This window comes from Mesoplodon mirus (genome assembly GCF_964341445.2).
Source record: "Mesoplodon mirus genome assembly, chromosome: 15".
Classification (NCBI taxonomy): Eukaryota; Metazoa; Chordata; class Mammalia; order Artiodactyla; family Ziphiidae; genus Mesoplodon; species Mesoplodon mirus.
Genome location: NC_138991.1, coordinates 21,860,696 through 21,886,107, shown reverse-complemented (window position 1 = coordinate 21,886,107; position 25,412 = coordinate 21,860,696). Strand labels below are relative to the sequence as shown.

General features: G+C 41.1%; 1 protein-coding gene across 1 annotated transcript in view; it reads left to right on the top strand.

The window, feature by feature from the left end:
• Positions 1-7,407: 7,407 nt before the first annotated feature.
• CTNNBL1 (catenin beta like 1) overlaps positions 7,408-25,412 on the top strand; it is a 152,845-nt gene continuing 134,840 nt past the window's right edge. Inside the window, exon 1 of the mRNA XM_082643383.1 lies at positions 7,408-7,550. Within this exon, the coding sequence (XP_082499509.1) occupies positions 7,521-7,550 (30 nt within the window). The 5' untranslated portion in view covers positions 7,408-7,520. The remainder of the gene's footprint in view (positions 7,551-25,412) is intronic.

The window sequence follows — 25,412 nt, the reverse complement described above, 5'->3', positions numbered from 1 at the left end:
CCCACGTCTCATGAGACTGCAGTGAAGATGTGAGATGCATCATCTGAAAGCTTGACTGGCATTGGAGGCTCCACTTCCAAGATGGACCCAATGAGTCTCCCTTCCTGGCATCCATGCCCTGTGTAGTCCCCTCCCACGAAGAATAGTTCTGACTCATGCAACCCACAGGATATTGCAGAAATGACGGACTGTGACTTCTGAGACTAGGTCACAAAAAACATTGTGGCTTCCACCTTGATCTGTCTTGGATCACTTGCTCTGGGGGACACCAGCCATCATGTTATGAGAACACTTGGGTGGCCAAATAGATTCACGTGGTAAGGGATGGAGGTCTCTGGCCATCAGGCAGCATCAACCTGCTGGGCATATGACTGACCCATCTCAGAAGTGACTGACCTCTTGACTTTAATCTCAAGAGAGACCTTGACTATCCTGCTAAGCTGCTTCCAAAATTCCTGATCCACACAAACTGTGTGAGATAATAAATGTTCGTTGTTGTTTTAAGCAACGACATTTTTAGGTAACGTGTTACACAACAATAGATAACTAATCCGTGTCCTTAGTGCTAAGGCTGGGTAATAAGCAGCTGCTTCAGCTCACTGGCCAAGAGTTTGCTTACTTCCTAAGCTAGAAGTGGTCTTGACCAATGTCCTTTCACTGACCCCAAATAGTGACTGCAGAAAGAATTCCCTCCAGCCCTTATTATGAAAGCCTCTATGGAAGGTGTGACTCATGAGGCTCATTGGTGTGGGGCATTGATGAGGGGATCCCCTCAGAATTAAGTGTTTATGAGGCTCATTACATTCTTACGAACCATTGTGAGTAGTGGCATTCATGGCTTTTCCAGCCCTACTTACTTGACTGGAGAATCCTTTTTTGTGCAATAGACGAAGTTGGTCCCTACCGGCATCCTTTCTTCCTTCTCCTTCCCTCCTAAGAGAAAGCCTCAGGAAAAGATAGTCCTTTTTATTCTTTTTGATGTTATTGTGCCTGGAACTGCTGCCAACGTTGTGTTGCCAGGAGAGTAATAAAATGAGCTCCCATGCATCCATCGCCCAGCTTCAACAATTATGAACTCACCAATAACCCTCTCATCCATGCTTCCACCCACACCCACACCTACCCCACCTTGGATAATCTTGAAGCAAATTCCAGTCATAATATTATTTCATACATGGATTTCAGTATGTATCTTTAAAAGATTAGGACAGTGTAGTTCAATTCTATTATCATACTTCAAAAAAAAAAAAAACACCCCAAATAATTCCTTTTCATTGCACATCCCGGACTATTGAGTTCTTACTTGGCTCACAGCGTATCTAAGGACATAAATTCTCCTTGTGTCTAATTGGGACCAGTGCCTGCTGGGAGAGATAATTACTCTTTAGCATTCAATAATCAGCTGTGCCTGGATCATAAGTGTCAGTCCTGTTTGAAAGGTTAGCTGAGCCCAAATCCCTACTGTGTAGTGCATAGTCAGACAGGCTTGGATTGGAATATTGCCAATTACTTATACTACGACTGTGGGCAAGTAACTAAACACTCTACATTTTAGTTTTCACTATTTAAAAAGATTAGAGAGGATCTGGAGACCTGGATTTGGGGAGTGAGAGGCAGAGGGAACAGGGACTCCTCTTGAACCCCAGAAATTGCATAATTGCATTCTGCTCTCCAGAAAAATATAACTCCCTTTCCACTGCCTACCCTGCAACTCTTCCCCACCTCAATCAGTGCCTAAATGGAGGAGTCTGGATTTCTTTGGCACTGTCATATGTTTCCAATCAGTCCGTGGTGGCAGCGTAGGAGCTCAATGTTGGTGATAAATATACTTTATGAGTGTTTTTCTGAGGATATTTTCTTAAAGGCTGTTCCCACAAATAATTTACTGGGGCAATGAAAGATGGAGGAAGTGACTCTGATTACATCTTGGAGCATCTAAAGCTTGAAGTTTAAGGAAACTAGGTAGCCCGCAGCTATTTAAAAATTTCTAGAAGGGATAATTCTTCCACATAAGATTTTTTTTTAAAGGTTACAGCCCAGCAGTTGGTCTCTAGGGTGGTGCCCTTCTCCCATCTCTCTCGTGGATGCCACTCTCAAATCATCATCATTATCACATGTTTTTGGACTGCGTGTTGCATAGCACATAGCTCTTCCTTTTTTTTTTCCCCCTTAGCTTTTTTCAGGCATAATTTACATCACATTATGTTAGCGTTCAATGTAATGATTCATTATCTGTATATGTTGCAAAATGATCACCACAATGAGTCCAGGTAACATCCATCATCATACTTTGTTATAAAAATTATTTATTCTTCTTCCAAAATATAGCAGAGGGAGGAACACTCCCAAACTCATTCTACGAAGCCACCATTACCTTGATACCAAAACCAGACAAGGATGTCACAAAGAAAGAAAACTACAGGCCAATATCACTGATGAACATAGATGCAAAAATCCTCAACAAAATGCTAGCAAACAGAATCCAACAGCACATTAAAAGGATCATACACCATGATCAAGTGGGGTTTATTCCAGGAATGCAAGGATTCTTCAATATACGCAAATCAATCAACGTGATACACCATATTAACACATTGAAGGAGAAAAACCATATGATCATCTCAATAGATGCAGAGAAAGCTTTCGACAAAATTCAACACCCATTTATGATAAAAGCCCTGCAGAAAGTAGGCATAGAGGGAACTTTCCTCAACATAATAAAGGCCATATATGACAAACCCACAGCCAGCATCGTCCTCAATGGTGAAACACTGAAACCATTTCCACTAAGATCAGGAACAAGACAAGGTTGCCCACTCTCACCACTCTTATTCAACCTAGTTTTGGAAGTTTTAGCCACAGCAATCAGAGAAGAAAAGGAAATAAAAGGAATCCAAATTGGAAAAGAAGAAGTAAAGCTGTCACTGTTTGCAGAGGACATGATACTATACATAGAGAATCCTAAAGATACTACCAGAAAACTAATAGAGCTAATCAATGAATTTGGTAAAGTTGCAGGATACAAAATTAATGCACAGAAATCTCTGGCATTCCTATATGCTAATGATGAAAAATCTGAAAGTGAAATCAAGAAAACACTCCCATTTTCCATTGCAACAAAAAGAATAAAATATCTAGGAATAAACCTACCTAAGGAGACAAAAGACCTGTATGCAGAAAATTATAAGACACTGATGAAAGAAATTAAAGATGATACAAATAGATGGAGAGATGTACCATGTTCTTGGATTGGAAGAATCAACATTGTGAAAATGACTCTACTACCCAAAGCAATCTACAGATTCAATGCAATCCCTATCAAACTACCACTGGCATTTTTCACAGAACTAGAGCAAAAAATTTCACAATTTGTATGGAAACACAAAAGACCCCGAATAGCCAAAGCAATCTGGAGAACGAAAAATGGAGCTGGAGGAATCAGGCTCCCTGACTTCAGACTATACTACAAAGCTACAGTAATCAAGACAGTATGGTACTGGCACAAAAACAGAAAGATAGATCAATGAAACAGGATAGAAAGCCCAGAGATAAACCCACGGACATATGGTCACCTTATCTTTGATAAAGGAGGCAGGAATGTACAGTGGAGAAAGGACAGTCTCTTCAATAAGTGGTGCTGGGAAAACTGGATAGGGACATGTAAAAGTATGAGATTAGATCACTCCCTAACACCATACACAAAAATAAGCTCAAAATGGATTAAAGACCTAAATGTAAGGCCATACACTATCAAACTCTTAGAGGAAAACATAGGCAGAACACTCTATGACATAAATCACAGCAAGATCCTTTTTGACCCACCTCCTAGAGAAATGGAAATAAAGACAAAAATAAACACATGGGACCTAGTGAAACTTAAAAGCTTTTGCACAGCAAAGGAAACCATAAACAAGACCAAAAGACAGCCCTCAGAATGGGAGAAAATATTTGTAAATGGAGCCACTGACAAAGGATTAATCTCCAAAATTTATAAGCAGCTCAATAACAAAAAAACAAACAACCCAATCCAAAAATGGGCAGAAGACCTAAATAGACATTTCTCCAAAGAAGATATACAGACTGCCAACAAACACATGAAAGGATGCTCAACATCTTTGCTCATTAGAGAAATGCAAATCAAAACTACAATGAGATATCATTTCACACCAGTCAGAATGGCCATCATCAAAAAATCTAGAAACAATAAATGCTGGAGAGGGTGTGGAAAAAAAGGAACACCCTTGCACTGCTGGTGGGAATGTGAATTGGTACAGCCACTATGGAGAACGGTATGGAGGTTCCTTAAAAAACTACAAATAGAGCTACCATATGACCCAGCAATCCCACTACTGGGCATATACCCTGAGAAAACCATAATTCAAAAAGAGACATGTACCAAAATGTTCATAGCAGCCCTATTTACAATAGCCCGGAGATGGAAACAACCTAAGTGTCCATCATCAGATGAATGGGTAAAGAAGATGTGGCACATATATCCAATGGAATATTACTCAGCCATAAAAAGAAATGAAATTGAGCTATTTGTAATGAGGTGGATGGACCTAGAGTCTGTCATACAGAGTGAAGTACGTCAGAAAGAGAAAGACAAATACTGTATGCTGACACATATATATGGAATTTAAGAAAAAAAAATGTCATGAAGAACATAGGGGTAAAACGGGAATAAAGACACAGACCTACTTGAGAATGGACTTGAGGATATGGGGAGGGGGAAGGGTAAGCTGTGACAAAGCGAAAGAGAGGCATGGACATATATACACTACCAAACGTGGGGTAGATAGATGGTGGGAAGCGGCCGCATGGCACAGGGAGATCAGCTCGGTGCTTTGTGACCGCCTGGAGGGGTGGGATGGGGAGGGTGGGAGGGAGGGAGATGCATGAGGGAAGGGATGTGGGAACAGATGTATGTGTATGACTGATTCACTTTGTTATAAAGCAGAAACTAATAAAAAAAAATTGTGTAAAAAAAAAAAAAAAAAAGAACATAGGGGTAAGACAGGAATAAAGACACAGACCTACTAGAGAATGGACTTGAGGATATGGGGAGGGGGAAGGGTAAGCTGGGAGAAAGCGAGAGAGTGGCATGGACATATATACACTACCAAACGTAAGGTAGATAGCTAGTGGGAAGCAGCCGCATAGCACAGGGAGATCAGCTCGGTGCTTTGTGACCGCCTGGAGGGGTGGGATAGGGAGGGTGGGAGGGAGACGCAAAAGGGAGGGGATATGGGAACATATGTATATGTATAACTGATTAAATTTGTTATAAAGCAAAAAATAAAAAAAAATTTTTAAAAAAGGCCACAGTGTTGAAAGCTTGTGCTTCAGAGAGTAACAACCGTGCTAAAAGTGCTTAAGAATACCTTGCTACTTTTCATATCAATCACAGCATTTGCCAAGCTACTCCCCAACGTACTAGGAGTACAAGGGTAAGCCCTGTTTAATTAGCTTCGGGAATCTTAAAAAAAAAAAAAATTATTTATTCTTGTGATGAGAACTTTCAAGATCCACTCTTATAGATACTTTCAAATATGCATACAGTATTATTAATTATAGGCATCATGCTATACATTACTATCCCATGACTAATTCATTTTATAACTGGAAATGTATACCTTTTGATCCCTTTCACCCATTTTGCCCACTCCCCACCCTCTACCTCAGGCAACCATCAATCTGTTCTCTATTTCCATTGTTTTGTTTTGTTTTAGATTCCACATATAAGTGAAATCACATGGTATTTATTTTTTTTCTGTCTGACTTAGCTCACTTAGCATAAACAAAGCTCTTCTGAAATTTCATTTCCTCATCTTTAAAATTGGAATAGCATTTTGTTAGGAGGGGTGAGGATTTAAAGGTATTTGATAATATTATTTCCAGGAATGTATCAATCAGTTAGTAGATTGATTGGCTTACCTATTTTTTAAATTAATGCCCATTAGGTAGATTAGCTGTTTAGTCATCGGAAGGGAACAGTCTTCCTTCTCAGCCTCTGATTTTGTGTTTGTTTGTTTGTTTGTTTTTTGTTTTGGCTGCACCACGCATCTTGCGGGATCTTAGTTCCCTGACCAAGGATCGAAACTGGGCACCTGTCAGTGGAAGCACGGAGTCCTAACCACTGGACTGCCAGGGATTCCCTGGCTCATCTATTAAATCAACAACTTTAGGGAGTGCCCGGTGAGTGCTAGGTGTTGTGTTAGGTTCTCAGGTTACCATGATGAGCAATGCAGCAGTACGGGCTTTCTGGAGCTTAGAATATGGAAGGGAAGACAGACACTCACTGAGGACACAGTGAGAAGGCATTGTCCGTGAACAGTAAAGCAGGCCCTCACCAGACAAGGAAGCTGCCAGCGCCTTGATCTAGGACTTCTCAGCCCCTAGAGCTGTGAGAAATAAATTTCTGTTGTTTGTAAACCAGCCAGTGTATTTGTTTCATAGCAGCCTGAACGGACTAAGACAAATATCATGAACATGTAAAACAGGGGGCTAATGGCCAAGAGGACTAAGGCAGAGAGGCTTAGCCCCCATTGAAGACAGAGCCTTATTTAAATCCCAGGAGCTCAGATGCACTCTTTGAATGGTTCTCTTCCAATAATGGGCAACTTTCTCCTATAGAAAATCTTTTTACATCTCTTGGGTAGAAACAAGATCATCCAGTTTCTGGCCTTTGCACAGATGAATAAACAGAAGTCCAGACAGGGAAGTGTGATCACCAACAGTTTTGAAGGCAGTAATAGTTATATGGACTTGGACAATACACTTTCTGAGCCAGCACTGTCCAGCAGAAATACAACGGAAGCTACAAAGGGAGCTACACGTGTAACTTACATTTTCTACTACCCACATTTAAAAAAGTAAAAAGAAATGGGTGAAATTAATTTTGTATTTTATTTGACCCAATATACCCCAAATATTATTTCAACATGTAATCAGTAGAAGTCCTAGAAATCCGATGGGTATTTTATTTACAATTATAGCACATTTTAATTCAGACTAGCCATATTTCAAGCCCTCAGTAGCCACATGTGGTTAGTGGGTATAGTACTGGACAGTGAAGTCCAATGCCTCAGTTTCCTTATCTGCGAATTGAGGATAAAATGAGGGATAAAACTGCCTAGTCACTGAATGGATCGTGAGAGCGCAAGGGAAACACCCTGCACGCCAGAGGCGCGTGATAAACCTTGGTTCCTTTCATCTTTTCTCTCACCGCACCGCCCTCCATCAAGTCTCCGCCCCCTTTCCCCGCCCCCTCCAGGCTCCGGGAGGAAGTAGTACTGGCCAATGCAGCGCGCTTTACGGTAGTGTGGCCGTAAAGCTGCACTTTTACCGCAGTGTGGCCGGCTCGCGCGACGCGCGCACTCTTACCTCATTGGCTCTGCGGCCCCTGCTCAAGGCGCTTTACAGCCGTGTGGCTGGAGCCGCCTATGCCTATGTGGGGCCTGCGGTTTGGTTGTGAGTGGAGGGAATCAGAGTAGACGGTGTTGACTGAACCTGGAACCATGGACGTTGGCGAACTTCTGAGCTACCAGGTATGAGGGGCGAGGAGGGCTGGGGGGGCCGTCCTCTCACCCGGGCAGGAGTCTCAGGACCAGGGTCCCTTCATCTCACTTTCTCCCACCTCAGCCCCGGGTCCCCTCACGTTTCCTGTCACCCGGGTCCTAGCCTCTCATTTCACGTTAACTCCCTCGACTTTCTCCTGGGCTCTTTCATTTTATTTCTTCCCAAGGCCCGGGCCCCTTGTCAACTAAAGGCTGGGCTCCTTCTCACCAGGCCCTGGGGCCTGGCTCCCTTCAACTATTCTGAAGGCCCCAAACACTCTTCACAAGCACCCCCCTTAAACTCTCTTCTCCAGTCATTGAGTTGGTGGTCGTGGTGGGAGAGCACTGGCCCTTCTTGCATTTGAGCCCCATCTTCTCTACTGACCGGCTCTGTGGCTGTAGGACAAGTCCTGTCGCCCTCTTCGAGCCTCAGCTTTTGTATGTATAAAGTGGAGACAGTACTAGCTACCTGTTAGGTTTGTTTCAGGACTGTATCAACCAATGGATGTGAAAGCTGATGTTAAAGTGTGGAAAGCCGGACCCATGTTAATTGCAGTTATTGACAGATGTTTGACATTCCAGCATGGGATGGGTACCTTGGAATCTTCTTCTTGTCCCACTTGCTCGGAGTACTTGTGGGGAAACAGTGGCCCAGAGGGTAGAAAGGACTTATCCAAAGTCACTCAACAAGGAAGAGCTGGGATTAGAGATGAGATCTTTTGGCTCCCAGCTCAACGTTTTCCCCCCACTTTTGACTTCCTAAATGTCCAGTATGGTAGCCACTAGCCACATATGGCTATCGAACGCTTGAAATGGGACTAGTCTGAATTGAGAAGTACTCTAAGTGTCAAATCACACTGGAATTTGAAGAATCAGTATTAAAAAAGTAAAATTTTTAGATTGATTATATGATCATGTCGATTACTTTGATTATTGATCATACTGATTAATTATATATTTCACCCATTACCCGTAATGGGTGAAATAAAATATATTCAAAATAAGTTGTACCTACTTCTGTTGACTTTTTTTTTTTTTTTTTTTGCGGTACGCGGGCCCCTCACCGCCGCGGCCCCTCCGGCCGCGGAGCACAGGGTCCGGACGCGCAGGCCCAGCGGCCATGGCCCACGGGCCCAGCCGCTCCGCGGCACGCGGGATCCTCCCGGACCGGGGCACGAACCCGCGCCCCCCGCATCGGCAGGCGGACTCCGAACCACTGCGCCACCAGGGGAGCCCCCGGGAGCCCCCCTCTGTTGACTTTTTAATGTAGCTAGTGGCCTTTTTGTGTCACTACTAAAATCACATGTATAGCAGGCCTTACATTTCCTTTGGACAGCTCTGCAGTAGAGAATAAGGGATTCAGAGCCATGAGTCTGAAGCCCTATGGCTTGGAATCTCTGTTTTGCTGCTAACTGGCTGCTGTAACCTTGAGCAGAATACTTACCCTCTCTATGCCTCAGTTTCCTCATCTTGTAAATGGGGGCAATGAAAGTAGCTATCATATAAGTCTGTTTTGAAGCTGCTGTGAAATGTAAAGTGTTTAGCCCAATGCTTGTCAAAGAGTTAAACGTTTGAAAAACGTTAGCAGTTCTATTCATGCAATTCCCTCAGCCGGTACACATAGAACTGACCTTGGAAACTAGACATTGTGGGAAAGAGCTTGTAAGCAATGGGGGGTATATAGCCAGGTGATTTCCTTTTTAAGACAGTAATAGGATGTGAAAGAAGAAAGGAAATAGGAGCGTTGTTGAATGAGTGGTTATATGCCTGTTTGGCCTACATATGAGCCCACTGACTCATAGAATATTAAAGCTAGAAGAGGTTCATTCATTTGCTCAACAAATATCTATTGAATATGTACTGACTGCATCTACTGAGCATACAACATTGAACAAAACAGACAAGGTTCTTGCTTTTGTGGAGCTTATAATCTGGTGGGGAAGTAACAAGATAAGAAAGTAAACAAATGAGAAATTCAGATTGTGGTAAGTGCTTTGAAGGATACACAGGGTATACTACAGAGCTGTGCTGTTTGGTGTGGTAGCCACTGGTCACATGTTACCCTTGAACACTTGAAATGTGGCTAGTTAGAATTGAGATCCGCTACACCTGTAAAATACACACTGGATTTTCAAGATTCAGTATGAAAAAAGTGACTGTAAAATATATTAATTTTTATATTGATTCCATGCTGAAATGATAATACTTAGGATATGTTGGCTTAAAGAAAATTATTAAAATTAATATCACCTTGTTAAAAACTTTTTAAATGTGGCTACTAGAAAATTTAAAGTTACATATGTGGCTTGTTTGTGGCCCTCTCTCTCTCTCTCTCTCTCTCTCTCTCTCTCTCTCTCTCTCTCTCTCTCTATATATATATATATATATATATATATATATATATATATATTTTTTTTTTTTTTTTGTGGTACTTGGGCCTCTCACTGTGTGGCCTCTCCCATTGCGGAGCACAGGCTCTGGACGCGCAGGCTCAGCGGCCATGGCTCACGGGCTCAGCTGCTCCGCGGCGTGTGGCATCCTCCCGGACCAGGGCACGAACCCGTGTCTTCTGCATTGGCAGGCGGACTCTCAACCACTGCGCCACCAGGGAAGCCCTCTCAATATATTTTTATTGGACAGAGCTGCTAAAGAAGATAACCGCTGGGAGCAGGAGACAGGACCTATTATTTTAGGTAATATGGTCTAGGAAGGACTTTGAGGAACGGACATTAAAGGACCGATGGTTGAGAAGGAGCCAGTCGTGAAAAGAGCAGAATAATCAAGGCAGAGGGAATGAATAGCAAGTACACAGGCTGTGAGTTGTTAAAATAGAAGCTGGTGCATCCTGTTAGAGGATCAGGAAGAGGACTGATGTAGCTGGAACTTGGTGAATGAGCAGGGGAATGATAAGCTGTAAGGTTGGAGATGTAGGCAGATGACAGACTATGTAGGCCTTCCTGTGGGCCATGATAAGGAATTTGAATTTTATTTTGAGAAATCTTACAGATAACCTCATTCAGCCCACATATTTATAAGTGAAAAGTGAACTCCATTTTGGTAAGGGACGTCCCTGAGGTGGTGGGCCAAGGTAGTGACAAGAGTTGAAACCAGAATCCTGATCTTATTTCCAGCTCTGTTCATTCCCCACGTGCACTACTCACGCACTTTTCTTTCTGTAAGATCAGTGTCCACGTTTCCTGTTCCTAAAGATGGTACAGTCTAGAATCTAGTCCATAATAAATGCTCCCATCCTCTTGTAGAAAGTCATGAGGATTACCTGAGTTAATGGATGCAAAAGCTCTTTGAAAACTAACTTTTTATAGACATGAAAGATGCATTGCATGCCTGCATCGTTTCTCTAAATCCTTATAACAACCCTATGAAGAAGGTACTGTTTTAAATCCCTGTTGTACAGATGGGGGAACTGAGGTACAGAAAAATGCCTGCCTCAGAGTTGGAGTTCCTAACCACTGTGCTGTGCTGAACTAAAGTGCTTTCAGATATGTTCTTACATTAATTGTCAGCATGCCCTTTGAGGTAGGTGGCATGCCTATTTTATAGAGACGGAAACTCAAGCTGGAGAGGTCAGTTACCAGCCCAAGATGAAACAGCCAGTAAGGAGGAGAGCCAGAACTGGAACCGACCGAATACCCAAATCTCGTTTTCCAATTTTAAAAACTTTTCAAGTTGAAGTATGGTACACGTATAGAAGAATGCGTAACTCTTAAGCGCTTTTGATTATACTTGTCATTTACAAAGTAGACTCAATATGGCCACTAAAGTTCATTTCTCAGGGACAAAGGTGGTCTGATTTGAACATCCCCACCGCCAGAGTTTGATTCAGTAAGTCTCCCATGGGACCTTAGAATTTGCATTTCTAACAAGATTCCAGGTGATGCTTAAGCTGCTGGTCCCGGGACCACACTTTGAGACCCACCCCTGGTCTAGAATGATCTACATTCCTCTTAAAATCTTCTCTGAGACATTCACCTACCTTCTCATGGCCATTAGTTCACAGTATTTTGAGCTTAAGGTATACTTTGCCCCTGCCATCTCAGATATTGAGAGCAAATCACTTAATCTTTCTGGGCCTCAGTTTCCTTATATGCCTAATGAGGGGATTAGGTAAGTTTCTCTGAGGTCCCTTCTAGCTTTAAAATACTATGGTACTGATTATTTAGGCGAAGAGCTCCGGAGATTTCAAGGGATAAGAAAAGCTTGATGTAGAAGAATGAATTGGGGCTGAAAATCTGGGAGATTTGAGTTTTAATCCTACCTTTATCATTATTTATCTGGGTGATTCAGGATAAGTCACTTCCCTTCTCTGTACATCTTTTTTTTAATCACTTGTAAAATGAGGAGATTGAGCTATATGACTTCTGGTTCTTTCTTTTCCTAAAATTCAGAGACTAAGGTAAATAAAGAAAATATGTAATGCCAAAAATGTTTATTAAAAGTATTTGACTTTTTTTGGATGCTTACTAAATTTCACTTTTGGGGCAACTTGGTGGGAAGATTCCAATTTTCTGCTGAGATTGGTTCTTCTAGTAATAGAGTTAGGCAGCAAGTGCCTCAGTATATGCCTTATATCCTTGACATATGTTAACTGTTCATTTGAAAAGACAGGAGAATTATAATGTGGACAGGTGGTGGTGGAAAAAGTCTTAAAGAGGAAACCAGTTATGTTCCCAATATGGAAATGTACTTTTTTGATGCCTTCAGGCTTAGACATCTCATCAAGAAGTGTGCCCAGCAGTTCCCTTGGCTGAGAAGTTTCTGCTGCGTAGGCACGTATATGAACTCCGGGGCATTCTCATTAATACTGATTCCACAGATGTCTGGAAAAAGTTCTTACCTTTGAAGGTTTGCAATAAAGAATTCACATTTAGTGCAGTTTGGCTCATTGGGAATGACTTATTTTGTGACATGAGAAGTATTCTCTTTGAGGCAGATTGGGGTCAGGGAGCCTTGGTTTTGGCAATATTGCAGACACCCACTCCTCTTGTCACCTATCAGTCAGTAATATAGCATTTCCTTGGATTGCAGGGGTTTATTGGAATCTATAATCTTTCTCCTTTTCCCTTCTCATTTCTTTTGAAGTAAAAAATTTTAATGGCAATAATCTGACAGGAATAGTATTAAAGTATTCAAGAAAAGGGAAACTACTACCCTAATCCAATAAAATATTTTTATATTCCCACAGCCCTTATGTATTTTGCATGGCTATAACCATTGTATATATACTGTTTTGCGTTCTGTGCTTTAATTTAACATTGCCAGAAATATTTTGTGTTTCTACGTAGTCTTCATGTTGTTTTTAATGTTGACATACTTTTTGCTCAAGTGATAGACCAACCATTTTTCCCTAACTTGCTCCTCTATAGTCAAGTACTTAGGTGGTTTCCAGGTTTTGTTCTTGGAGATAATATTGCAGTGAACTTCTTTATTCCTGTGGCATTTTCCCCCTCACATCTGTCGTTAGTCATTATCATGTGCCATCATCTCCTGTGCGAAGTATTGCATGGGCTAAAATGATTAAGCTATGGTCTTGGACCTTAAAGAATTCATAGTTAAGGAGCGAGACAGACCTTTCAACAACTAACTGTATGAATAAAGTCTTATGGGAGCACAGTGGAAGGAACGATTGGATGTGCCTGGAGAGGGCATGTATTGCTGGGAATGGATTTGGTTTGGTCATTGAGGAGAAGGAGATGACCCTGGAATCTCAGCCCTGATGAATGAATAGAAATTCTGTGGGTACTGAAGGAGGCTGAGGAGAGTCATTCTTGACTAGGACTAGTGACAGCAAAAACATGGGAGTGACATGTTCAGAGCATTGAGTGAATGGAGCCGAGCGGCAGGAGATGGTGGGGTTGCCTCAGCTGCAGGTATGTCAGGCAATACACCGCGCTCGTGTGGAAGGAATCCTGTATCGGTTTACGGTGCTAACACTAGTGTGTGTTCCCAGTTTACTGCAATCTCGATGCTACTAGTTGTCATAATTTAAAGTCTTCTCATTAATAGAGGAGGTCTCTAAAGTGTGAGTTCATCTGCTTTAATAAACATGTTTCCCTTGCATGTGTTTATTGTTTGTACTTCTTATTATCTGCTTTTTTTTCTTAGGGTTGTGTTGTAGCTTATAACCGAGCTTTTCTGTTCTGTTGTTTTGTCGATGGTGTGTGTATAAGAAACATTATTGGAAGTCTGGACACTTGTGCTCAAATATATCTTTCATTCCTTGGTAGCCCCATTTTACCTCTAGCTCTGAGAATATTGTCATAATCATGATGTCACTTTACAGCGTCATGAAACAGGTTCTTTTTGCGTGACAGTTTAGACTAGTGCTTTTTGAAGTTACTTGTTGTTAGTGGGACTATAAGTAACAAATAAATTGCTATTCTTATTGGTATTCCCACTTCAGGGTGTTTTCTGTTTCATCTTCTGAGTGACGTTTTTTCTTAAGTTCACTTCCTCCCTTTGCAACCTTACCGTCTCTTTTTCCTGTGATGAGTTCTTTTCATACTCGCAAAATTCATTGTATTTCTGTGTCCCCTTCCACCCTAGGCAGTGAACTGAGAGGCAGGGACCAGCACCTAGAGAGTGTCTCTCTGCTAGTTGATGCCTAATAAATCATTGTTTAATGATTGAGCGAATGAACCAGTATGTGCCTTCAAATATGCTCTTTTGGAAAGCTTTTGTTCTAATATCTTGTCTGCTTGCTGGCTTGTATCTCTTTGCTTTCATGTTAGACTTCAAGAAAGTTTGATTCAAATCCGTTACTTCAGTTACTGAATTGTCCTTCCCTGTGCCGTACAGAGGACCTTGTTGTGTACCTATTTTATATATAGTAGTTTGTATCTGCTAATCCCAAACTTCTAATTTATCCCTTCCCCACCCCCTTTCCCCTTTGGTAACCATAAATTTGTTTTCTATGTCTGTGAGTCTGTTTCTGTTTTGTAAACAAGTTCATTTGTATCACATTTTATATTCTACATATAAGTGATATCATATGGTATTGTCTTTGATTTACTTCACTTAGTATGATAACCTCTAGAGCCTCATTTTTTTTAACATCTTTCTTGGAATATAATTGCTTTACAATGGTGTGTTAGTTTCTGCTTTATAACAAAGTGAATCAGCTATACATATACATATATCCCCATATCTCCTCCTTCTTGCCTCTCCCTCCCACCCTCCCTGTCCCACCCCTCTAGGTGGACACAAAGCACCGAGCTGATCTCCCTGTGCTATGCAGCTGCTTCCCACTAGCTATCTATTTTACATTTGGAAGTGTATATATGTCCATGCCACTCTCTCACTTCGTCCCAGCTTACCCTTCCCCCTCCCCGTGTCCTCAAATCCATTCTCTTCATCTACGCTGCGTCTTTATTCTTGTCCTGCCCCTAGGTTCTTCAGAACCTTTTTTTTTTTTAGATTCCATATACATGTGTTAGCATACGGTGTTTGTTTTTCTCTTTCTGACTCACTTCACTCTGTATGACAGTCTCTAGGTCCATCCACCTCACTACAAATAACTCAATTTCATTTCTTTTTATGGCTGAGTAATATTCCATTGTATATATGTGCCACATCTTCTTTATCCATTCATCTGTCGATGGACACTTAGGTTGCTTCCATGTCCTGACTATTGTAAATAGAGCTGCAATGAACATTGTGGTACACGACTCTTTTTGAATTATGGTTTTCTTAGGGTATACGCCCAGTAGTGAGATTGCTGGGTCGTATTGTAGTTCTATTTTTAGTTTTTTTAAGGAACGTCCATACTGTTCTCCATAGTGACTGTATCAACTTACATTCCCACCAACAGTGCAAGAGGGTTCCCTTTTCTCTACACCCTCTCCAGCATTTATTGTTTGTAGATTTTTTGATGATGACCCTTCTGACTAGTGTGAGGTGATACCTCATTGTAGTTTTGATTTGCATTTCTCCAATTTTAGTGATGTTGAGCATCCTTTCATGTGTTTGTTTAGAGCCTCTTCACTAGAATTTTATTCTATAACCTGGTTCCTCATCTTAGAGGAATCATCCATTCTTTTGTCTTTCAGCATCTTTATGTAAACTCTTAGCTCACTAGTCCTGATTTAGGTTTCATGTGACTACTGAACATTCTGACCGTATGCTCTGGTATCACATAATTCTCTGCATCTCTCCACCCGCCCCCTTATCACCTACCCCCAATTCTGCCTTTTAGTCAAGGGTGTAGCTGTCCAGCAGATTTGAAAAAAGCCCTGGAGCTAGTTCTCAAAGATGAAGGAGCTTAAAGATGAAAGGCAAGGTTGTTTTCCTCATGGAAAATGCAAACTCTTGGGCAAAGGGCTAGCTCTTTTCTCAGGAGTCAAGAGGATGTTAGGGTCTGAAAATGCATAAGTCACAGTTCTTGGTCTCATGGAGCTTTCAGTCTAAGGGGGAGCATCCCACAGATTTGAGAATTGATAATCCAGTACACAGTGCCATTGCGTGAACAAGATGTGGTGGCATAGAGGCAGGAGCAGTCCTGCCATTGGGAACTTGGGAAGGCTTTGCAGGGGAGTTGTTGCTTCTTCAGGAGCCTTTTCTCTATCCCTTCTTTTCTATTTCAGTTGCCACCATCTTTGTTTAGACTCTTGGGACTTTGTCAAATAATTAGCTTTCTAGTTTGTCTTCATTTTTTTCTTTGTGGATGTCATATTGGCACGATGAATGTGGGTTTATTTCCTCTGTGTACCAACAGAACACCCTTCTCTGGTCATAGACTCCAGTCCTACCTATTTCAGCTTCCTTGGAGATAGGTCTTATTGAGATGCCTAATTTTGGAGGTGAATTTGAGGAAGACAGCCATACCTTTCTGCAGTCTCTCACTAGGTGTCACTGTTTAAATTGGGGGTTGCATTTATAAGACCCCCATACAGAAGTTTTCACATGTATAAATGACTACATTGGACAATGTGGATGGTTCAAGATACCTTGTTAGCACTGTTGGAGAAAATAATTCAAAATACATGCCCTTCTGAGTGTGCCCATTTTAGACGTCTTTTAATGTTTAGTGTAGTGGATGAACAATAACTCTGGGTCAGGCAGACTGCTGCCTGTGTTTGAATCCCACCTCTGCTACTGGGTAGCTATGTGACCTTGGGTCACTTAATTAACCTCTTTAAGCCTCAAGTCTTCATCTTTAAAATGCAGATTATATAACAGTGTCTATCTCTGCCCCACCATCTTTTAAAAAATCTCCACTTTACCATCTTTTTCTTAAAGATACAGGATTAAATGAGACAGTGTGGGTAGTGCTAAGTAGTACAGTGCCTGACACATGGTAAGTGCCCAGTACATGCTAGCTGTCAATTTTTATTATTGATATAATTATAGACAACACATATGGTATAGCAAAAGGAAAAAATGTTTTTCTCGAATTCTGCAAAGCTGCCTTAGTATTCCCAAGGTCACTGGTGTCTTGGAGATTAAGCTTTAGAATGCTATAAAAGGAAATGAGAACAGTTTGTCACTCACACATTCCACAGTATAGAACTGTTCTCAATAGATTAAAGTATAACCCTAGTCTACCACAGTTAGCAGTCATTGATATCAAGGATTATGTCATCAACACAGTAATTCTTTTCCCCAGGTTGCTTTAATATTACTGAGATATCTCAGTTTTCCTCTTTTCTAGTGCCAGGAATCTCATTTACAAATTACTCCTTTCTTTTTCTTTTTTTCCCTTAATGTTCCTGAAGGAAGTGATTGGTTTTGGTCTGAGTCTTGTATAGCTGTAGGGAAAATGGAATTAGGAGAAAGTATAGCAGGAATACTCTTACCTTCTCCAAGGCCAGCCATTTGATTCTAGTATTTCAGCTGAATAGTTCAAGAACATTTTCTTTTCCACAGAGTTCCAGGAGTGAGTGATCTGAAAGTGTGTTGGCCTAAACTTTGGAACCCCAGCTCCATTGTGGGTTGGTGAACAAACTAGATTACCTTCATCCTGAGTTCAGTGAAAGATCTAGTGAGACTACCACAGTGCATTTTCATCTCTTAACTATTTTAGATGATCAGTTTCCTGTAAGCAGATTGTCTACTTTGGCTCCTTAGACTTCCCTTCAACTACCCAGCAGTGTCCAAAGTCAGTGACTGAACTGAGAAGGATTTGAAGTCAAGCACAGAGTATTATGATGCTTCTCTCTGACTGTGTCTGACTATATTCCAAAGGCAGGTATGATCAATTATTGAACACTTTGGCATTATTCATGTGCTTATTCTGTTAGTACATAAAATTGAGGATTAATTACATTTTTATTTGACCCCCCCTCCAGTTAAGAGCAACTAAGTTTAAAATTACTTTTGGAATCTTTAATAGACTTAACCATTAATAGTACATCAGTTCTCTGCTGGTGTTTTGTGTGTTTCTAGGGCGTTGTGACACATGCTCATCGTCAGGCTGTGAGCCAATCCAGATTTTCAAGGGCTAGTAAACTTCATTCAGATTAGTAATCCGTATCAAGCCTTTCATTTTTAAATTATTCAACAAATTTATTAAATGCCTACTAAATGTAGGATGTTATACTAGGCATCAGGAATAGAGTGATACACAAGACAGTTGCTGTCCCTTGTCTTTATAGAACTTATACCCAGGGAGGCAAGACAGAAAATATACAAGAAAAACAAATACAAATAAATAAGAACACCTAAACATGCAAACAAATAGCACTAGAGAAACAAAAACAAGATATTTTAAATAGAGATATGAAGGGAAAAATGGGCTGATGTAATTGAATGATTGGGGATCATCAGAAGATCCCAGAAGGCCTCTCTGAGGAGGTAACATTTGAGCTGAGAATGAATAACGAGAAGGATCCAGCCACATGAAGAGCTGTGGGAACAGCAATGTAAGCCAAGGGGAAAACCACTACAAAAGTCCTAAGGTGGGACCAAGCTCGTCATGTTTGAGGCAGTATGGCCTAGAGCATGACGAGTGAGGCAGGGACAGAGATAAGGACGGAGAGGTCTGCTGTGGGGAGGATGGGAAGCGCTAAGATGTTTAGATGTTATTGTTGGTACATTGGGAAACCATTAGGGGTTTTAAGCTGTGGACTGACACAGTTTGGTTAAGTTTTAAAAGATCACTGCCTCTGCCGAATGGAGAATAGATTGTAGGGAAGCAATCTGGCCAGCTTAGTCGTTCAAAGGGGGTAGAATTCACCTTTGTGCTGCGGAGGGCCGCAGCTGAAGCTGTGCTCTCCCTAGAATAATTGCTTTCCCGCCTAGGTGGTTTTCAGGATCTCCCAGTTCTAAACATTTAATCTGGATTCTGGCTTAATCAAGAAGCAACACTCTCCTAGTGCCAGGCTTGGCACAGAAAATGTGGGGTTGGTGCCTTTTGTTGAGCACGCTGGCCTGGAGAGAACGAAGAAAGCAGCCTCTGGTGGACCTGAGGACAATGCAGCTGACCCTCAGCACCTGGTAACTTGTAGGAAGCTTTGGAATCCATAAACTTCATGTGCTTCTGCAAAACAGTTGCAGATGGTTTGGACTGATGATTAAATATCACCACTGTTTTGCCCAGATCTGCTGTGGCCATCCTCTCTATGTCTGGTTTTACATCACAGTGGGTAGGTAATTAAAGGGGCACAGTCATTTCTGGTTACTTCCAGGACATCTTTTTCAGTTGGCTTGGGGGAAATTTCAGTTTCTGCCAGTTGTATAAGTGACTGCAGTGAGCAGTGCCTGTGAATGGCTACTTGTTGTTTTCAAAATTAAAAAAAAAAAAATTAAAAAGAACTCTCTCTAATGAAGGGGAATAATTGCCTGCCTTTGCTGTCTGCTGATTCTCCAGTGGGAGTTCTGCCATCAGACTTGTCAGAGTTAGTTGGTAGGGACTTTTTTTCCTGAGTTAGCACATAGAGATCTGAACGGGCAGAGATGAACACAAATTAGCAATGGTACAAGCATATCCACAGAGGAACAGATTTCCTTCTGACCAGAGGTGCCATTGGTGGGCACCACCTAATTTTCTGTGCATCTCTTACCACTGATGAGAGGAGGATGACAGGACTTCTCAGCAAATAAAAAGAATTACTTAAGCACCACTTGAGTTGGGCAGTTTTTACAAGACTTGAGAGTTTCAAAGGCCCTCAGTCCGCTTAGCCTGCCAATGTAGTCACTGAATATTATCTCCCTGGCTTCTCACTGGGGGATCCTTACACCTTATTCAGCATAGTGAACTTGGGGAGACAGAAATTCTGGTTCTTGTACCTCATTTTTTTCTTTTTCCAAAGATTTCTTCTTCCATCCCCACAGAACTTATAAGGACACAGAAGGCCCAGTGGGGGAAAAAGAGATGGCATTTGCCTTCTGGCTGATATGACTTGTGCTAGTGGTTGGTGGGGATTCCATAATGAAGATTGCAAATCACTTTCCATATTCCTGGAGCCTGTCCCATAATTAGAGGACTAAACATTTTGTTTAAATTAGTAATTTTCCCTCTACTTTTCTGGGTGCTTCAAACCACCATTAGAGCAAGATGGAGGCTGGTTGACAGTCTGATATTGGGCTCCACATTCTAGTTGTGCTGAGGTTGAGGAAGTCTTACTTTAATTTAAAAAAGCAATTTTTAGCCATGGTTCATCTTGTGTGAGGCAGAGGCACTTTGATTGCTGAGTGCAGTGAGTATAGCTTTTTTCAGGAGCATGACACCAAGCCTAACAGGATAATATCCGGAGGTAGGTGTGCAGCTGGGCTTGAAGTATTGCCTCTGCATTAATGGCAGATATGCCTTCAATTGACAGTTTCTCTTTGTGTTTGCGGGAGAAGGGGTTACTTATAGGTTTAGTATGTTCCTGATTTGCAGTGAATGAAAAACACCTCATAGAGGAGCTTGTAGGAATTGTCATACGTTTAATGAGATAAAAGAATATGTGTTTTCTCCTCCCTATGTCACCAAGCCAAAAGAACAAAATAGAAGGCTGGGAACTACCAGGTATTGAAGCCTCCTGAGAGCCAGACATTGTGCTATTTGATTTGATATGTTATTCTGTCTCACCCTAAAGGCAACCCTGGGAAGTCAGTATTCTTATTCCCATCGTGCAGGTGAGGAAAGTTAGTTCACAGAGGTTTAGTGACTTGCCCAAAGACACCCAAGAAGTAGGTGGTAGAATCTTTTTCCTAATAGAGGGCTCCAGTGGATGAAGGTAGCTTAAAAAAAGAAACACACTAGAGAGTAGAATGCAGCAGAATGCTACCATCACCCTACCTTGTACTTGCCTCCAGTCTACCATATATATCATTCTTGTCCAGTAGAACACCATGCCCTGGTTATCAAATCTGGGGAAGCAGAACACCGTGCATCAGTTACCAATCCCAGGGGAGCGCTTCAAACACTGTCCATTGCATCTTGGTATTGGAGTTGCCAAGGAAAACACAACACAGTCAAGCACTGGATGGAACAATGCTTTACTCACATAGAGAAGAGACAGAGCACGATCAGCTCCAGTGGTGTACGTCAGTCCCTTGTGGCTAGCAGGGCCCTCCCCCTTCCAATGCTGGACGGTTAGCCTATGTGCACCCCTCTTTCTTGCAGCAGCAGAAGGACCCAGACCTGAAAGCTAGTGGCATGACTAAGGGCCATTGACACACATGCTTAAGCAGAACAAAGGAACACTGGCTGAGCCTGAAACAGGGAAAGATATTCCTATACAAAGTGATAAGCCAGGCATAGGCCGTATGGGCTCCTTATCTCTTGTACAGAAGTATTCCAGGCCCAAGGCCCGTTTTTATGTGACTGAGTGGGGTTTGAAATACTGCATGCATGAGACTGCCTTTCCCAACAATTTTGTATTGGAATTATTTGATTACATATCTTTCTTCCCATTGGACTTTGAGTTCCTCTAGGGCAGTGACCAGCTCAGTACCTGCTGTAACTACTCAATGAATGTCTCTTGACTGAAGAAAGGAAAGAACGAGGGATGAATGAATGAAGCAGTGAATCAATGATTAGGTGGCTGAATTTGGGTTTCTTCCAGGTATCTTTTTATGTTAACTCTTAGCACTTCCACAGTTGTCTTCTCTTTCTTGTCTCTTACATCTTGATGGAGAGGAGATTAAGCTGTGTTTGTGAATGATAGTGGCCCTAGTCATAGGAGACAGTGGGTTGGGTGAAACTTGTCTTAAATAGCAGTTGATGATCTTGATAAAAGTCCGATTCCAGTACTTTAATAACCCAAGAGTTGACTGGAGTTGTTTTAAAGACCGAGCTGTCTTTGACTCCAAAACAAGAGATTAATCATTTATTAGCCAGATTTATACCAACTCTACTGTGAGCCATAATTGCTGTTTTCTCTTTACCCAACCTTATAGGCAAAAGATAAAACTAACAAGGTTAGTTTTTATTTCATGTTGGTTATGTCTGGCACATGCATTTCCATTTGTTTTTTTTCTTAAACATTTATTAAGTACTTTTTCTGGGTTAGGCACTTCCTCGCTGTGAGAGCTTCTTCCAAGGATGATCTCAGTGTGTGGTGATTTGACCAAGGTCACATACTGGTAACAACAAAGTTAAGTGTCTGACCACTAACATCCATTTTCTTTTCCCTGCACCATGCTCCCCTATAAATGGGACTACTTTACCATCATTTCTTATGTACATTGTTTTGTACAGGCCTGGGACACACATGGGTTTCTAAAACAGAAAGTGGTAGAGCTGCTAAAAGTACACTTAAGTTTAAGTAGCCTTGGGAAACAGATTAGTAGTAAGCACAGAAACCAGTTATGGTGGGGTGATTTCCCAATCACACGGTCGTAGGTAGTATGGTGTCCTGGTAAGAGCAAGAGCCTTGGGCTTAGATTGTTTGAGTCCCGTCTCCACTATTTTCTAGCTCTTTGACCTTAGGCAGTTCGCCAAGCAAGCCACTACCTGAGCCTTGGTTTCCTCACTTGAAGAAACAGGGAATGGTATTACCTACCTGGCAGAGTTGTGTGAGGGTTGAAAAGATAATGAAATGTGAAGTTCCAGGTATATAATAAGCACACAGTTAATGGTCATTGTTATAAAGCTTGGATAATCGCTTGGTGAGGAAGAATTCTTCATGGTTTCTTTAAATCCTGCAATTCTCTGACCTCAGTGCCTCCTGAGAAGCTCTTTGTAGGATTTATATCTGACTTTGCCTATTGAGGCCCATCCTGGCTTATTTGTGCAGCTTTGTTTAAAAGAGTTGACCGAATTCCCTTGTGTACAGGGTTTTCAGCCAGTGACTCTCTGGTATTTAATATGTTTACCTGAATTCTCAAGTTTCTAAGTAATTTCAGTCTGAGACAAGTGAGTAGGATTGATGTCAGGCTGCTTTAACACAGGTGTTATAAACAAGATTAAGAGGTTGTTGAAAAGATACTGGTGGAGCTCTGGGGCTAGCTTTCTAGAATCATTCTAAATTGACAGCTAATGGGTAGTTTGCCTTGATGGCTCTCTCCAGTTGGTTGTAACCAACTAGAGATGCATCCACAGAGGAAACATGCTTATGAAAATTCACTTTGCTTTCCTTTATAAAAAAGTAAAGGTATTATAACATGTAATGATGTCTTTGCATGATGCAAAAAAAAAAAAAACAGTTGTCTTTGCACTGTTTTAAGGTAATTTTTTAAAAGGCAGTCAATTCTTAAGTTTTTTTGATGCCAAAAGCCTACCAAGGTTCAAAGAAAACTTTAAAAAGGAAAAAGATGGTTCAAAACAATTATTTTATTCTACTATTTATTTAATTTGTTTCTGTATAAGACACTTACTTAATTATCTTAACCCTTGGTAGAGTTTCTTCCCACCCAGCGAGGTGTGTGTTTTGGCTTATCTGGTCTATTAGATGCTATTGCTAGGAAATTGAGTACCCTAAAATGTTCTTGGAGTGAGCAGTTATTAGTTTGAAATCACTTTGAAGTCAATTTTATAGTCTTCCTGAGAGAGTTGTGGTGGAGATAGAGCTTGTAGGGGGAATTCGTAGCTGGGCAAGAGGCTACCCAGGCTACCAAAGAATTCTTTTGATCATATTCCACATGGCCAGGTGGTCAGGGTGCCCTCTGTTTCTCTGATTTGTTTGCAAATATCTTCTCCCATTCTGAGAGTTGTCTTTTCATCTTGTTTATAGTTTCCTTTGCTATGCAAAAGCTTTTAAGTTTCATTAGGTCCCGTTTATTTTTGTTTTTATTACCATTACTCTGGGAGGTGGGTCAGAAAGGATCTTGCTGTGATTTATATCATGGAGTGTTCTGCCTATGTTTTCCTCTAAGAGTTTAATAGTGTCTGGCCTTACATTTAGGTCTTTAATCCATTTTGAGTTTATTTTTGTGTATGGTGTTAGGGAGTCTTCTAATTTCATTCTTTTACATATAGCCATCCAGTTTTCCCAGCACCACTTATTGAAGAGGCTGTCTTTTCTCCACTGTATATTCTTGCCTCCTTTATCAAAGATAAGGTGACCATATGTGCGTGGGTTTATCTCTGGGCTTACTATCCTGTTCCATTGATCTATATTTCTGTTTTTGTGCCAGTACCATACTGTCTTGATTACTGTAGCTTTGTAGTATAGTCTGAAGTCAGGGAGCCTGATTCCTCCAGCTCCATTTTTCTTTCTCAAGATTGCTTTGGCTATTCAGGGTCTTTTGTATTTCCATACAAATTGTGAGATTTTTTTGTTCTAGTCACTCAGATATTTCTTAAAAACATGATAATGATATTCCCTTACATTGACATAGCACTTTATAGCTTACACAAAGCCCCTTTGTAAGATGTTTTAACCATCACAACAACCCTTTGAGTGGGTAGAATTTTCTGTCTCTGATGACTTTGATCCCTAATTATGAACTTTGGCTGATGATAGTTGCAGCATTAGAGATTGTGAGCTTTTTCAGTTCTGATGCCTTAAGCAAATTTGCAAGAGAGCTCTGATGTTAACTTTGGCAGGTTTCATGCCTGCAAATATTGATTGAGCCAGAAGCCCTAGTTGTAGAATGTCACCAGTGAATGTGCAGCCAGCAAAGGCAAGGGAAAACTCATTACTGCAGCTCATCTGTAACTTCTGGGTCAGGCCACTCACTACCATCTGGTAAAAATGAATGTTTGAAAACTCCTTTTTATTCTGACAAAATGTAATTAGGTGAGGTTAACAGCAGATGATTTCTGAGCATTTCGAATTGGTTAGAGCAGTCCGTCCACAAGCTTGGGTTTGTGACATTCCATATGTCGAATCACCTGAAGAGGTATCAGAAAGCTTTGAAATTATGAAATCCCCAAATAAAGGTAGGAAGGAATTTAATTATGTGTACACCTCCCTTAACTGTGTTGCATACATTCTTCGCATCTCATATTGAAAGTGTTTATTCTGAAAAAGAAAAGGTAATGAGAGAGGAAGAATGAAATAGGATTACTGTCTTAAAATAATATAGTGTTTTGTTTTTTTTAATGTGAGAGTGAGACTAAACCTATTTTATATTGCTTTAAGGAGAAAGATTATGGACTAGGGAAGAAAATTATTAAGTTGCAATGTTTCCCCTTAATTGAATGAACTCTCTGAGTGATCCAGAGATGGAGGAGGTGCAGTTTAGGAGGAGGTTAAGTTTCTGGTCACCGGAAGTGTTAGGAAACCCCAGCCTATGCCTAGCAGAAGTGTTTTAAAGGGTTTTCAAACCTCAGAAAGATAATTGAGTTAGATCAAGGATTCCTAAAATCTGGATTGTCTCTAGTGACTCAGAATTATTACAAGAGGTTTTGAATCCAGATATACACAAGCATTTTCTGTAGAATGAATCTCAATCTCTCAAAATCTCTCTCAAAATTAATCTCTTTTTTTCTGTTTCTCTTTGTCTTCTCTTCTCTTCTCTCTC